Here is a 17,222-nt window from a genome sequence, read left to right as displayed (position 1 = left end):
TTTTTCTATCAGGTTCCTACCTGTATCTTCTTTGAAAAGCTACATATCAGCTGTAATATATGGAGTTAGGGTGAAGTTGACCCTAAACGCTGATCTTGGGTCAGTTTTGCTATTAACCCACTAAGGCTAGGATTGGGGGAGGGGAAGCTGATCATAGATCTGTACCTAGGGGAACTGCCATGAGTGTCTGTGGATCAACCTGTCCTTCTGTTTCTGTCCTCCAAACTCTCCAGGCTAATATTAATTAGATTGACCTATTCAATCCAATGTAATTTGGCTTACTATGTGATCAGAATCTGAGAGCTACTGCATCTCATTGCTTCTTGCCCTTTGCTATGGAGTCAAAAGTTCGTCTTTTGAGACAATCTATGCATTTTGAGACAATCTAGTACCATTTCAATGCTTAGAACAAAAATATAAAACAACATTAAGATCTATGCAATATACAGTACCATTGGGCAGGGGCACAGCCATGGGTGGGCCTGGGAGGTCTCCCACTTGGGAGCCAGGACCACCCACTGGGGAGCCAGGCCCAGCCAATCGAAATGTGTTTTTCCCCACAAAAAGGGCTTTATTACAGATAGAAATACTCCTCAGTTTCATCAGCAGTCCGGGTGGCTGGTCTCAGACGATCCCACAGGTGAAGAAGCCGGATGTGGAGTTCCTGATCTGGCGTGATTACACTTGGTCTGCAGTTGTGAGGCCTGTTGCACATACTGCTAAATTCTCAAAAATGACATTGGAAGCTGCTTATGGTAGAGAAATTAGCATTTAATTATCTGGCAACAGCTCTGGTGGACATTCCTGCAGTCAGCATGCCAATTGCACCCTCCCTCAACTTGAGACATCTGTGGCATTGTGGTGTTTGACAAAATTGCCTTTTATTGTCCCCAGCACAAGGTGAACCTGTGTAATGATCATGCTGTAAGGAGCTTCTTGGTATGCCGCACCTGTCAGGTGGATGGATTATCTTGTCAAAGGAGAAATGCTCACTAACTCAGATGTAAAAATAAAAATGTACAAATAATTCTGCACAAAAGTTGAAAGAAATAAGTTATTTGTGTATATGGAACATTTGAGACTTTATTTAAGCTCTTGAAATTTTATATATTTATATTTACATTTATATTTATGTTCAGTATAATTTGAATCGTTTTAGATACCACAGTACTAATATATAGTTTTCTGTTGAGATGAATAACATGTCCTTGAAAAAATGAGTTTGAAAAGGTAATAAAAGAAACGTAATATTAAATAGTCAAACATTTTGCTCATGTGTCCTCTTGAAAGGCACCACGCCGCTGGACGAGCTGCACACGCTGCGCAGTCAGGTGCTGCTGCTCCACAACCAGCTCCTGTACGAGCGCTACAAGAGAGAGCAGCACGCCATCCGCAACCGCCGTCTGCTCCGCCGCATCATCAACGCCACCGCCATGGAAGAGCAAAACAACTCAATGGTTAATTAAAAACCTTGCACTCCCTGCCCAGTCAGAAGCCATTGAATCCTGAATAGAACATAACTTATTTTTGGAAATTAAAGCATGCATGTTGTTTACCAGGGTCGTATCCATTAGTGCACCCTGTAGCAAAATGTTTTGCAACGGAAAAAAGAAAACGAGCGGTTCATATTTGTGCCTAATGAACACGAGTATGAGGTTCTTTCGGTTGATGTGGGAGCGGTGGTTGACATATATATATATATTTTTTTAAATGTATGGCCTGCTTGTTTTTGTATCTCTTGAATTTTTTGTTTTACTCTAAGGTGTGTTGGGGTTTTATTTGGTTGCAGAAGGCCCAGCTGAAGCTGCAGGACATAGAGATCCAGTCTCTGCAGGCCAGTCTGGTGGAGGAGCAGCAGCGCTACAGGCGCCTGAAGGAGGATGGAGACACTGAGACGGCTTGCCTCCACAGTCAATTCCAACAGCTACAGCAGGGCCATGACCTGTATCTATCCAAGGCTCAGAAGCTGCAGGTGAGCACACAGATGAATAACCACATATAGTACACAGTACCACTTTGACACAGGAGTGAATGTAATACATTTAGCCTATCTTATTTTTATCTATCAACTGCCTTATAACCAGGACTTGCGTCTTTTCAGCACGGGGTCTGTATACTTATTTACTGATGTCCAGGAGCCTCATGTATAACCGACGCATACATTTTACACTAAATATCTACGTGCACCATTTCTGAAAAGGCTGCGCACGCACAAACGTATTGAGATTTATTAACTTGGCGCACGCCATACATACGCATGTTTCCCGTTATAAATCAGACCTTTCGTTAAACTGGCAGCGTCAACGCACATCATTCACCTTTTATGGTGACAATAACTTCCTTAGTTGCTGTATATAACTTCTATGGGGGTATTGGAAATGGGCCGCAACAGTATCTAAAGGAAATGGCCATGGCATGTGTTGGCAGAATGTTTACTTTTGCAGTGACATTTGCCGTTTTGACCGTTTCTGAAAGACAAAAACAACTTGAAATTGTTGTGGACCAGTGAACAGATCTTTTGAATTCAATAATGTTTTGCATTCACTTTTTCCCAAACCTAAATATGCTGCACTGCCTGCAAATTCTGAAACATTGTCTACTTGGAAAACAAACTACAGTAGACCGACTTAGTGGTAGCCTACACACTTCAATGCAAAAGATCAACTGTCTGTTCACCTGTTAAATTTGGCTGTATGTAAAATCTCACTCCACATTCAGATGCATACAGCAACAACTAGAAATTATAATAGCCTTTCTAATAGGCTTAATTAAATGAGAGATGGGACGAATGGTAGCCTATCCTAACCTGTTGTAGGCGTATAGGCTATTTTGCGAGTAAGGAATTTATTCTGCAATGATCATGGAAATTAAATAAATAAATAATAGAAAATAGATGCTTATTTCTAATTATTTTAAAATGCAAAGAAACTAAATCGATCGACTAACTAGTTGAATAAAGGTTCAATTAATTTTTTTTTTTTTAAATAACGTAGTATTAATGCCTACATTTTAATGGATTAAATCTGGAGTTTTTGGTCACTGGCCTACACACAATAGCCCATGATGTAAAAGTGGAATTATGTTTTTTAAATGTTCACTAATCAATTAAAAATGAAAGGCTGAAATGTCTTGAGTCAATAAGCCCTTTTTGTTATGGCAAGTTCATAATAACATTTCCTTAACAAGTCACAGAATAAGTTCCATGGACTCGCTGTGTGCAATAACTGTTTAACATGATTTTTGAATGACTTCCTCATCTCTGTACCCCACATCTGTAAGGTCCCTCATTTGAGCAGGGAATTTAAAACACAAAGACCGGGGAGGTTTTCTAATGCCTCCTAAAGAAGGGAACCTATTTTCATATCTTTATTTTTACCCATTTACCAGTCATTGAACATCCCTTTGAGCATTGTGAAGTTATTGATTACACTTTGGATGGTGTATCAATACACCCAGTCACTTCAAATATGCAGTTAACCTAACATACACCAACCAGAAGCCATGGATTACAGGCAACATCTGCACTGAGCTAAAGGGTAGAGCTGCCGCTTTCAAGGAGTGGGACTCTAACCCGGAAGCTTGTAGGAAATCCCGCTATGCCCTCTGACGAACCATCAAACAGGCAAAGCGTCAATACAGGACTAAGATCGAATCGTACTACACCGGCTCTAATGCTCGTCGGATGTGGCAGGGCTTGTAAACTATTGCTGACTACAAAGGGAAGCACATTCATGAGCTGCCCAGTGACACGAACCTACCAGACGAGCTAAATTACTTCTAAATTTGCTTCGAGGTAAGTAACGCTGAAACATGCATGAGAGCACCAGCTGTTCCGGATGACTGTGATCACGCTCTCTGCAGCCGATGTGAGTTAGACCTTTAAGCAAGTCAACATTCACAAGGCCGCAGGGCTATACAGATTACCAGGACGTGTACTCCGAGAATGTGCTGACCAACTAGCAAGTGTCTTCACTGACATTTTCAACCTCTCCCTGTCTGAGTCTATAATACCAACATGTTTCAAGCAGACCTCCATAGCCCCTGTGCCCAAGAACACTAAGGTAAACTGCCTAAATTACTACCGACCCGTAGCACTCACATCTGTACCCATGAAGAGCTTTGAAAGGCTGGTCAGGGCTCACATCAACACCATTATCCCAGAAACCCTAGACCCACTCCAATTTGCATACCGCCCAAACATGGTGACTTTAGAGAGTTAGAAAACAATTAGTTTAATGGCTGTAATAGGAGAGAATTTACGATTGTTCAACAACATTGTAGTTATTCCACAATACTAACCTAATTGACAGTGAAAAGGAATCCTGGCTTCCTGAGTGGCGCAGTGGTGTAAGGCCATGCTTCGCAGTTGTGCGGCGTCACTACACCCTGGGGTGACCGGGAGTCCCATAGGGCGGCGCGCAATTGTCCCAGTGTCGTCCATGTTAGGGGAGGGTTTGGCCAGGGGGGCTTTACTTGGCTCACTGCGCTCTAGCGAATCCTTGTGGCGGGCCGGGCGCCAGTTGAACGGTGTTTCCTCCGACACATTGGTGCAGCTGGCTTTTGGGTTAAGCAGTACGGCTTGCCGGGTCATGTTTTGGAGGACTCATGACTCGACCTTGACCTCTCCCGAGGCCGTTAGGGAGTTGCAGCGATGAGACAAGATCGTAATCACGAAAAAGGGGTAAAAAAAAAAAAGGAAACCTGTACAAGAAAAGATTCCAAAATATGCATCATATTTGAAACAAGGCACTAAAGTAATACTACCAAAAATGTGTCAAAGAAATGAACTTTTTCCCCTTAATACAAAGTGTTGTTTGCGGCTAATCCAATACAGCACAATTCCGAGTACCAGTTTACGTATTTTCAAGCATAGTGGTGGCTGCATCATGTAATGGGTATGCTTATAATTAAGGACTGGGGAATTTTTCAGGATAAAATGAAACTGAATTTACATTTAAGTCATTTAGCAGACGCTCTTATCCAGAGCGACTTACAAATTGGTGCGTTCACCTTAAGACATCCAGTGGAACAGCCACTTTACAATAGTGCATCTAAATCTTTCAAGGGGGGGGGTGAGAAGGATTACTTTATCCTATCCTAGGTATTCCTGAAAGAGGTGGGGTTTCAGGTGTCTCCGGAAGGTGGTGATTGACTCCGCTGTCCTGGCGTCGTGAGGGAGTTTGTTCCACCATTGGGGGGCCAGAGCAGCGAACAGTTTTGACTGGGCTGCGCGGGAACTGTACTTCCTCAGTGGTAGGGAGGCGAGCAGGCCAGAGGTGGATGAACGCAGTGCCCTTGTTTGGGTGTAGGGCCTGATCAGAGCCTGGAGGTACTGAGGTGCCGTTCCCCTCACAGCTCCGTAGGCAAGCACCATGGTCTTGTAGCGGATGCGAGCTTCAACTGGAAGCCAGTGGAGAGAGCGGAGGAGCGGGGTGACGTGAGAGAACTTGGGAAGGTTGAACACCAGATGGGCTGCGGCGTTCTGGATGAGTTGTAGGGGTTTAATGGCACAGGCAGGGAGCCCAGCCAACAGCGAGTTGCAGTAATCCAGACGGGAGATGACAAGTGCCTGGATTAGGACCTGCGCCGCTTCCTGTGTGAGGCAGGGTCGTACTCTGCGGATGTTGTAGAGCATGAACCTACAAGAACGGGCCACCGCCTTGATGTTAGTTGAGAACGACAGTGTGTTGTCCAGGATCACGCCAAGGTTCTTAGCGCTCTGGGAGGAGGACACAATGGAGTTGTCAACCGTGATGGCGAGCTCATGGAACGGGCAGGCCTTCCCCGGGAGGAAGAGCAGCTCCGTCTTGCCGAGGTTCAGCTTGAGGTGGTGATCCGTCATCCACACTGATATGTCTGCCAGACATGCAGAGATGCGATTCGCCACCTGGTCATCAGAAGGGGGAAAGGAGAAGATTAATTGTGTGTCGTCTGCATAGCAATGATAGGAGAGACCATGTGAGGTTATGACAGAGCCAAGTGACTTGGTGTATAGCGAGAATAGGAGAGGGCCTAGAACAGAGCCCTGGGGGACGCCAGTGGTGAGAGCGCGTGGTGAGGAGACAGATTCTCGCCACGCCACCTGGTAGGAGCGACCTGTCAGGTAGGACGCAATCCAAGCGTGGGCCGCGCCGGAGATGCCCAACTCGGAGAGGGTGGAGAGGAGGATCTGATGGTTCACAGTATCGAAGGCAGCCGATAGGTCTAGAAGGATGAGAGCAGAGGAGAGAGAGTTAGCTTTAGCAGTGCGGAGCGCCTCCGTGATACAGAGAAGAGCAGTCTCAGTTGAATGACTAGTCTTGAAACCTGACTGATTTGGATCAAGAAGGTCATTCTGAGAGAGATAGCGGGAGAGCTGGCCAAGGACGGCACGTTCAAGAGTTTTGGAATCAATTTTTGAATCAAGCTAAGCACGGCCAAAATTGTAGATAACCTGGTTTAGTCTGCTTTCTACAGACACTGAGATGAGTTCAACTTTCAGCAGGACAATAACCTAAAACACAAGGCCTGAGTGGCGAGTTAGTTTTGACTTAAATCTATTTGAAAATTTATGGCAAGACCTGAGTGTTTTTGTTGAGCAATGATCAACAACCAATTTGACAGGGCTTGAAGAATTTTGAAAATAATAATGGGTAAGTGTTGCACAATCCGGTTGTGGAAAGCGCTTAGACTTACCCAGAGACTCACAGCTGTAATCGCTGCCAAAGGTGCTTATACAAAGTATTGAGTCCAGGGTGTGAATACTTTAGGTAAATTAGATTTCTGCATTTCATTTTCAATACATTTGCAAAAATGTATAGCAACCAATTTTCACTTTCACATTCTGGGGTATTGTGCTTAGATGGGTGAGAGCAATTTGATCATTTGAATTCAGGCTGTAACAACAATGTGGAACGAGTCAAGGGGTGTGAATTTCTTTCTGAAGGCACTGTATGCCTGGGATCAAATTCAGCACAGGGTAGGCATAACATTATTGCTTTCAAATATGTGTTATTGGTACTGGAAGTTAAACATGTCAATTCCAGACGTAACAATGCACAGTATATTCGGGCATTGTATTCGCTCATTTTAGTAACATTGCTCTGCGTAGATGTGGTAAATAGACTTGCTTTCTAATTTCACGCTGTTGATGCTCTTTTCTGTCACTTTAGTGCATTCTATTTCCAGTGTGTTCACAGGCGTTTTGAATTATGCTTGACATGCAGTGCGTTTGGAAAGTATTCAGACCCATTACTCTACATTTTGTTATGTTACAGCCTTATTCTAAAATGTATGAAATTGTTTTCTGCATTCATCTACACACATTAACCCATAATGACAATGGGAAAACAGGTTTTTAGAAACGTTTGCAAATTTATTAAAATAAAAAAAGATCTTGGAGTCCACCTGTGGTAAATTCTATTGATTGGACATGATTTGGAAAGGCACACACCTGTCTATATTATGTCCCACAGTTGACGGTGCATGTCAGAGCAAAACCAAGCCAGGAGGTTGAAGGAATTGTCCGTAGAGCTCCGAGAGGATTGTCGAGGCACAGATCTGGGGAAGGGTACCAAAAAATTGAAGGTCCCCAAGAACACAGTGGCCTCCATCATTCTTAAAATGGATGAAGTTTGGAACCACCAAGACTCTTCCTAGAGCTGACCGCCCTGCCAAACTGAGCAATCGGGGGAGAAGGGCCTTGGTCATGAAGATGACCAAGAACCCGATGGTCACTTTGATGGAGCTCCAGAGTGCCTCTGTAGAGATGCGAGCACCTTCCAGAAGGACAACCATCTCTGCAGCACTCCGCCAATCAAGGAAACCAAGATTGAACTCTTTGGCATGAATGCCAAGTGTCTGGAGGAAACCTGGCACCATACATGCATAGTGGTGGCAGTATCATGCTGTGGGGATGTTTTTCAGCGGCAGGGACTGGGAGACTAGTCAGGATTTGAGGGGAAGATGAACAAAGCAAAGTACAGATTTGATCCTTGATGAAAACCTGCTCCACAGTGCTCAGGACCTTAGACTGGGGCGACGGTTCACCTACCAACAGTGCAATGACTCTAAGCACACAGCCAAGACAACACAGGAGTAGCTTCGGGACATGTCTCTATGTCCTTGAGTGGCCAAGCCAGAGCCTGGGCTTGAACCAGATCAAACATCTCTGGAGAGACCTGAGAGTAGCTGTGCAGCAACGCTCCCAATACAACCTGACTGAGCTTGAGAGGATCTGCGGAGAAGGGGAGAAACTCCCCAAATACAGGTATGCCAAGCTTGTAGCGTCGCAAGGCTGTAATCGCTGCCAAAGGTGCTTCAACAATGTACTGATTAACGGGTCTGAATACTTATGTAAATGTGATATTTCATGATTTAAAAAAAAAATAAACATTTGCACAAATGTCTAAACCTGTTTTTGCTTTGTCATTATGGGGCATTGTATGTAGATTAATAAGGCTGTAACTTTGTTACAGCCTTATAATGTGGAAAAAGTCAAGGGGTTTGAATAATTTCAGAATGAACTGTATATTCCCCATTTGCACAAGGCTACTTTGGCCTTCTTGCAATGCAACACTTCAACTGTTTAGAAACTCAACTTTGTGACGATAATCACATTCTCACGTCAATTTCAGTTTTTATGAATGACAACTTCTGCGTGAACTGACGCATGCGTGTTTTTGGGCATATTTTGTGTGTATGCAACATTTTATAAATGAGTCCCAGGTACTGACTTCTGATTTTGTCTACAGAGTGAGTTACAAGAATGCCAAAGCAACATGGGAGAGCTGGAGGCTGAGCTTCAGAAAGCCAATAATGAGGCATACAACACTGGACACCAGCTCACCCAACTGTCCCTCAAGGTGAGCTTACTAGCACATAACTATTGCCATTATTAAGCATATTTAATTTCTCTATCTTATTCCTCAGAGAGAATAGCGTCTTAAAGCTAGAAGAAGGTAGTTATAGGCTTGTCGTGCAAAATAAAAAAACATTGTTGGTCAGTGTATTTGAACAAACAAAACAAAAAAGTATTGTGCTCCCCAAAAAATCTTTGCTTCTCTCTTCCTCTTCCCCTGTTCAGCTCACCAACAGTGAGAACCTCCAGCAGCAGATGTACTTGTTGAACAAACAGCTGCTGTTACTGGGAGAGACCAACAAGCTGGCAATACAGGAGGTGCAACGCCTTGGACCGGAGAGCAGTAAGGTAGAGGCAGGATTACGCCCACCATATTCAATACCAAGTAGACCGGTCCACGGACAACCCAAAGCGTGATGTTTCCTAAAGGGGTGTTTGCCGTAGCACTAATATTCAACTCATCAAGCCTTTGATTAGTTGAATCAGGTCTGTTAATCTGAAACTATTGGATAAGGCATACTATGGTAGTATCCCACTTACCCTCTGAAAAGTGAGATGGAATTATTTTTGCCATATTGCTTATGCCTACCCAAACGTTTAAGATCTACATAAGTTGTTAACCTCTCTTGGGTATGTGGGATGCTATCGTCCCACCTGGCCAACATCCAGTGAGATTGCAGAGAGCCAAATTCAAATACAGAAATACTCATTATATAAATTCAGAAAACAAAACATATTTTACATAGGTTTAAAGATGAACTTCTTGTGAATCCAACCACTGTATCAGATTTAAAAATGCTTTACGGCGAAAGCATACCTTACGATTATTTGAGAACACAGCAGACAAATCATTACAACAGTAACCAGCCAAGTAGAAGAGTTACACAAGTCCGAAATGGAGATAAAATGAATCCCTTACCTTTGATCTTCATATGGTTGCACTCAGAAGACATTCATTTACTCAATAAATGTTCCTTTTGTTCGATAAAGTCTCTTTTTATATCCAAAAACCTCAGTTTTGTTCAGTAATCCACAGGGTCAAACACAGTCAAAACAGGCAGACAAAAAAATCCAAATTGTATACGTAAAGTTCATAGAAACATGTCAAACGATGTTTATATTCAATCCTCAGGTTGTGTTTAGCCTAAATATTCGATAATATTTCAACCGGACAGTAACCTCTTCAATATAAAAGGCAAACAGGAAAGATACTCTCGGTCGCACGCATGAAAAAGCTCTGTGACACGTCAGGGTCCATTCATTCAATTCAGACTGGTCTTACTCCCTCATTTTTCAGAATACAAGCCTGAAACAAATGTATTTTTACAGATCGACTGCACTTGTGACGTGTCTCACTCTACTGTGTGGGAGTCGTTAAAAGCATATCTAAGGGGCCAAATTATTTCATACAGTGTATGACAACACAGTGCACCAAACGCTTATCGAACCTCTCAACTCATTCTAGATGTGGACAACAGATATGCCTCTTATACTCCTGAACTCTACAAAGAGAGACTGCTACACCAATCGGAATTTGACAGTCTTTCCACCAAACAAACGGAGCGGCTTCTGTTTTAAGTAGAGGCAAAAATTATATTGAACACGGAGAGAAAGCTGGCAAGTTATCTGAAATCTGTTGCAGCTGATTTAACTTCTACCAATCCCAAAGAAATCAACAATCAATTTAAGCAAATCTATTCTGCCCTTCCATCGTCAGAGGCTCTTCCTGACACATCTCGTATGCATGCATTTCTAGACGATCTGGACATCCCCTGTCTCAATTCAGATGAACAAACCAACATGAATGCCTCAATAAGTGATGATGAAGCTACTCTCGTAATCCAGTCCATGCAGAGCGGTGAAGCCCCTGGGCCTGATGGCTTCCCTCTTGAATTTTATAAAGCGTTCTCCTCTAAATTATCCCCTATCCTCAGCTCATTATACAATGAAATCCTTTCTAGTCAGAATCTTCCCCAGACACTTACCCAGGCGACCTCTTTCGGTTTTGCTTAAAAAAGACAAGAATCCACTAGACTGTGGAATATACCGCCTTAAGCCTTTTGTGCTGCGATTTATAAAATTCTCACTAAGGTCCTCTCATGCTGTTTAGAGACAGTGATGCCTAAAATAATTCACTTTGACCAAACCGGATTTATCTCAGGGAGGCAATCTTTCTATAATATGCGCCGGCTATTTAATCGTTATTCTTCCCACAAAACTCTACAGCCAAGGGTTGTCATTTCTCTTGATGCTGAAAAGGCTTTTGATCGGGTTGAGTGGGAATATCTATTTACAGTACTAGAGAGATTTGGGTTTGGCCTGTCATTCCTTTCCTGGATTAAGATTTTGTACTCGTCCCCAGTGGCTTCTGTTCGCACCAACAGTGTTACCTCCAGCTACTTCCCTCTCCACAGGGGGGGACAGGCAGGGTTGCTGTTTATCCCCTTTCCTATTTGATATGGCTAATGAGCCTCTTGCTGTCGCCCTGCGGCCGGAGGAGAGTATTAAGGGAATATTAAGGGGCAACATAACTCACAAGGTGACTTTATATGCAGGCGGTCTTCTTTTATACAGTGGCAAGAAAAAGTATGTGAACTCTGTGAAGATAATTGTGTAGTTTAGAGTGTGTAGTTTTAGAGTGATTATCTTAATTTACCGAGGTTAGCTAGCCAGCTATTTGTCGTCCTTAACGTAGGAGACACTGCTAGCTAGCCAACAGCTAGCCAACGTCTACCGAATAGAACTTCCTCACTCAACAACCCGGTCGCATTCCGCTTCGCTCCACAGGTAGTATCACATTTTCATTTCATTTCATTACAGTACAACGGTTTGATTTGTTTGATCGTAGCTAGCTACATAGCTAGCTACATAGCCGTCTTTGTATCAAAGATAATTGTGTAGTCTAGAGCGATTTTCTAGGTTAGCTAGCCAGCTATTGTCGTTCTTTTAACGCAACGTAACGTAATCAACACTGCCAGCTAGCCCCCGAATAGCAGCACTGTAGAAACTATCACACTCAACGGAACGACTTGATTAGTGTAGTGTCAACAACGCAGCCACTGCCAGCTAGCCTACTTCAGCAGTACTGTATCATTTTAATCATTTTAGTCAATAAGATTCTTGCTACGTAAGCTTAACTTTCTGAACATTCGAGACGTGTAGTCCACTTGTCATTCCAATCTCCTTTGCATTAGCGTAGCCTCTTGTGTAGCCTGTCAACTATGTGTCTGTCTATCCCTGTTCTCTCCTCTCTGCACAGACCATACAAACGCTCCACACCGCATGGCCGCGGCCACCCTAATCTGGTGGTCCCAGCGCGCACGACCCACGTGGTGTTCCAGGTCTCCGGTAGCCTCTGGAACTGCCGATCTGCGGCCAACAAGGCAGAGTTCATCTCAGCCTATGCCTCCCTCCAGTCCCTCGACTTCTTGGCACTGACGGAAACATGGATCACCACAGACAACACTGCTACTCCTACTGCTCTCTCTTCGTCTGCCCACGTGTTCTCGCACACCCCGAGAGCTTCTGGTCAGCGGGGTGGTGGCACCGGGATCCTCATCTCTCCCAAGTGGTCATTCTCTCTTTCTCCCCTTACCCATCTGTCTATCGCCTCCTTTGAATTCCATGCTGTCACAGTTACCAGCCCTTTCAAGCTTAACATCCTTATCATTTATCGCCCTCCAGGTTCCCTCGGAGAGTTCATCAATGAGCTTGATGCCTTGATAAGCTCCTTTCCTGAGGACGGCTCACCTCTCACAGTTCTGGGCGACTTTAACCTCCCCACGTCTACCTTTGACTCATTCCTCTCTGCCTCCTTCTTTCCACTCCTCTCCTCTTTTGACCTCACCCTCTCACCTTCCCACCCTACTCACAAGGCAGGAAATACGCTCGACCTCATCTTTACTAGATGCTGTTCTTCCACTAACCTCATTGCAACTCCCCTCCAAGTCTCCGACCACTACCTTGTATCATTTTCCCTCTCGCTCTCATCCAACACTTCCCACACTGCCCCTACTCGGATGGTATCGCGCCGTCCCAACCTTCGCTCTCTCTCCCCCGCTACTCTCTCCTCTTCCATCCTATCATCTCTTCCCTCTGCTAAAACCTTCTCCAACCTATCTCCTGATTCTGCCTCCTCAACCCTCCTCTCCTCCCTTTCTGCATCCTTTGACTCTCTATGTTCCCTATCCTCCAGGCCGGCTCGGTCCTCCCCTCCCGCTCCGTGGCTCGACGACTCATTGCGAGCTCACAGAACAGGGCTCCGGGCAGCCGAGCGGAAATGGAGGAAAACTCGCCTCCCTGCGGACCTGACATCCTTTCACTCCCTCCTCTCTACATTTTCCTCTTCTCTCTCTGCTGCTAAAGCCACTTTCTACCACTCTAAATTCCAAGCATCTGCCTCTAACCCTAGGAAGCTCTTTGCAACCTTCTCCTCCCTCCTGAATCCTCCTCCCCCCCCCCCTCCTCCCTCTCTGCAGATGACTTCGTCAACCATTTTGAAAAGAAGGTCGACGACATCCGATCCTCGTTTGCTAAGTCAAACGACACCGCTGGTTCTGCTCACACTGCCCTACCCTGTGCTCTGACCTCTTTCTCCCTCTCTCTCCAGATGAAATCTCGCGTCTTGTGACGGCCGGCCGCCCAACAACCTGCCCGCTTGACCCTATCCCCTCCTCTCTTCTCCAGACCATTTCCGGAGACCTTCTCCCTTACCTCACCTCGCTCATCAACTCATCCCTGACCGCTGGCTACGTCCCTTTCGTCTTCAAGAGAGCGAGAGTTGCACCCCTTCTGAAAAAACCTACACTCGATCCCTCCGATGTCAACAACTACAGACCAGTATCCCTTCTTTCTTTTCTCTCCAAAACTCTTGAACGTGCCGTCCTTGGCCAGCTCTCCCGCTATCTCTCTCAGAATGACCTTCTTGATCCAAATCAGTCAGGTTTCAAGACTAGTCATTCAACTGAGACTGCTCTTCTCTGTATCACGGAGGCGCTCCGCACTGCTAAAGCTAACTCTCTCTCCTCTGCTCTCATCCTTCTAGACCTATCGGCTGCCTTCGATACTGTGAACCATCAGATCCTCCTCTCCACCCTCTCCGAGTTGGGCATCTCCGGCGCGGCCCACGCGTGGATTGCGTCCTACCTGACAGGTCGCTCCTACCAGGTGGCGTGGCGAGAATCTGTCTCCTCACCACGCGCTCTCACCACTGGCGTCCCCCAGGGCTCTGTTCTAGGCCCTCTCCTATTCTCGCTATACACCAAGTCACTTGGCTCTGTCATAACCTCACATGGTCTCTCCTATCATTGCTATGCAGACGACACACAATTAATCTTCTCCTTTCCCCCTTCTGATGACCAGGTGGCGAATCGCATCTCTGCATGTCTGGCAGACATATCAGTGTGGATGACGGATCACCACCTCAAGCTGAACCTCGGCAAGACGGAGCTGCTCTTCCTCCCGGGGAAGGACTGCCCGTTCCATGATCTCGACATCACGGTTGACAACTCCACTGTGTCCTCCTCCCAGAACGCTAAGAACCTTGGCGTGATCCTGGACAACACCCTGTCGTTCTCAACTAACATCAAGGCGGTGGCCCGTTCCTGTAGGTTCATGCTCTACAACATCCGCAGAGTACGACCCTGCCTCACACAGGAAGCGGCGCAGGTCCTAATCCAGGCACTTGTCATCTCCCGTCTGGATTACTGCAACTCGCTGTTGGCTGGGCTCCCTGCCTGTGCCATTAAACCCCTACAACTCATCCAGAACGCCGCAGCCCGTCTGGTGTTCAACCTTCCCAAGTTCTCTCACGTCACCCCGCTCCTCCGCTCTCTCCACTGGCTTCCAGTTGAAGCTCGCATCCGCTACAAGACCATGGTGCTTGCCTACGGAGCTGTGAGGGGAACGGCACCTCAGTACCTCCAGGCTCTGATCAGGCCCTACACCCAAACAAGGGCACTGCGTTCATCCACCTCTGGCCTGCTCGCCTCCCTACCACTGAGGAAGTACAGTTCCCGCTCAGCCCAGTCAAAACTGTTCGCTGCTCTGGCCCCCCAATGGTGGAACAAACTCCCTCACGACGCCAGGACAGCGGAGTCAATCACCACCTTCCGGAGACACCTGAAACCCCACCTCTTTAAGGAATACCTAGGATAGGATAAAGTAATCCCTCTCACCCCCCTTAAAAGATTTAGATGCACTACTGTTCCACTGGATGTCATAAGGTGAATGCACCAATTTGTAAGTCGCTCTGGATAAGAGCGTCTGCTAAATGACTTAAATGTAAATGTAAATGTTTGGAATTACCTGGATTTCTGCATAAATTGGTAATCAAATTTGATCTGATCTTCATCTAAGTCACAACAATAGCACGCTGTTTGTCTTTAACTTCATTGGGATAGGGGGCAGCATTTTCACTTTTGGATGAAAAGCGTGACCAGAGTAAACTGCCTGTTACTCAGTCCCAGATGCTAATATATGCATATTAGTAGTAGTATTGGATAGAAAACACTCTGAAGTTTCTAAAACCGTTTGAATGATGTCTGTGAGTATAACAGAACTCATATGGCAGGCAAAAATGTGAGAAAATATCCAACCAGGAAGTGGGAAATCTGAGGTTGGTCGTTTTTCAACTCAGCCCCTATTGAAGACACAGTGGGATATTGGTCATGTTGCACTACCTAAGGTTTCCACTAGATGTCAACAGTCTTTAGAATGTTGTTTCAGGCTTCCACTGTGAAGGGGAGCTGAATGAGACAGAGGTCTGGCAGAGAGCCACGGGCTCATGACGCGCGGTCATGAGAGAGTTAGCTCGCGTTCCATTGCTTTTCTACAGACAAAGGAATTCTCTGGTTGGGACAATATTGAATTATGATAAAAACATCATAAAGATTGATTCTATACTTCGTTTGATATGTTTCTACGAACAGTAATATAACTTTTGGGAATTTTCATCCAACCTTTCCACTGGACTTAAAAACCATTGCTGCACGTCTGAAGTTTGCAAAAGTGCACCTGGATGTTCCACAGTGCTACTGGCAAAATATTCTGTGGACAGATTAAACTACAGTTGAGTTGTTTGGAAGGAACACAACACTGTGTGGAGAAATAAAAGCACAGCACACCAACATCAAAACCTCATCCCAAATGTGAGGTATGGTGGAGAGAGCATCATGGTTTGGGGCTGCCTCAGGGCCTGGACAGCTTGCTATCATTGACGGAAAAACTAATTCACAAGTTTATCAAGACATTTTGCAGGAGAATGTTAGGCTACCTGTCTGCTGATTGAAGCTCAACAGAAGTTTGCTGACGCAACAGGACAACTCCCCAAAACAGAAGTTAATTAACAACAGAATGCCTACAACAGAAGAAAATACGCCTTCTGGAGTGGCCCAGTCAGTCCTGACCTCAACCTGATTTGAGATGCTGTGGCAAGAGAGCAGTTCACACCAGACATCCCAAGAATATTGCTGAACTGAAACAGTTTTGTAAAGAGGAATGGTCCAAAATTCCTCCTGACTGTTGTGCAGGTCTGATCCACAACTACAGAAAACATTTGGTTGTTATTGCTGCCAAAGGAGGGTCAACCAGTTATTAAATCCAAGGGTTCCCATACATTTCCCACCCTGCACTGTGAATGTTTACACGGTGTGTTAAACAATTATATGTTTTCATATATTTATTTATTAGTTTAAGCAGACTGTGTGTTTGTCTATTGTTGTGATCTAGATGAAGATCAGATCAAATTTTATATTCACATAATTTTTCTTGCCACTGTACATCTCTAACCCTGTGGAGATGTACAGGTTTATGCTACAAGGTTTTGGGACATTCTCTGGTTATAAGTTAAACCTAACAAAAAGTGTGCTCCTCCCATTAATCAGTTAGCAGAAGGAATTGGGTATGCCAATTTCCCATTTAAGGTGGAGCATCAGGTCTTTACTTATTTGGGGATAAAAGTCACACGCTCTGTTTAAAAACACTCCTGCAACACACTAAGCGGGATTTCATAAGGTGGTCGTCTCTTCCCATTTCATTAACAGGTCGCATTAATTCTGTTAAGATGACTGTACTTCCTAGGTTTTTGTACTTATTCCAAATGATTCCCATTTTTCTGCCAAAGTTTATGTTTAAACAACTGGACAGCTACATTTCCAACTTCATTTGGAATAAGTCAAGGCCCCCAGGCCTTACCACTTCTTTTTTTTTACACTACTACTGGTCAGCAAATATCTAAATATGTTTATTGGGTTTCTACATTTGAAAACAATGTTGACCCAACTTGGGCCATCATGGAGTTAGTCAAGCCTTCCAACTTCTCTGGTCTCGCTCCTGTGCTCCCCAGTGCCCATGAATCTTGGCACCCATGTTTTGAACCCCATTG

At 44.9% G+C, this 17,222-nt stretch overlaps 2 protein-coding genes across 2 annotated transcripts in view; one reads left to right on the top strand and one right to left on the bottom strand.

The window, feature by feature from the left end:
- Positions 1–5,192, bottom strand: part of LOC115111991 (dematin) — a 294,338-nt gene extending 289,146 nt beyond the window's left edge. Inside the window, exon 1 of the mRNA XM_065011780.1 lies at positions 5,087–5,192. The gene's annotated coding sequence lies outside the window, so the exon portion shown is untranslated. The remainder of the gene's footprint in view (positions 1–5,086) is intronic.
- tsc1a (TSC complex subunit 1a) overlaps positions 1–17,222 on the top strand; it is a 38,336-nt gene that overhangs the window by 12,703 nt on the left and 8,411 nt on the right. Inside the window, 4 exon segments of the mRNA XM_029638589.2 lie at positions 1,291–1,457; positions 1,790–1,972; positions 8,733–8,843; positions 9,065–9,187. Coding sequence (XP_029494449.2) covers positions 1,291–1,457; positions 1,790–1,972; positions 8,733–8,843; positions 9,065–9,187 — 584 coding nt within the window.

This window comes from Oncorhynchus nerka, linkage group LG27, assembly GCF_034236695.1.
Source record: "Oncorhynchus nerka isolate Pitt River linkage group LG27, Oner_Uvic_2.0, whole genome shotgun sequence".
Classification (NCBI taxonomy): domain Eukaryota; kingdom Metazoa; phylum Chordata; class Actinopteri; order Salmoniformes; family Salmonidae; genus Oncorhynchus; species Oncorhynchus nerka.
This window is presented reverse-complemented; position numbering and strand designations above follow the sequence as displayed.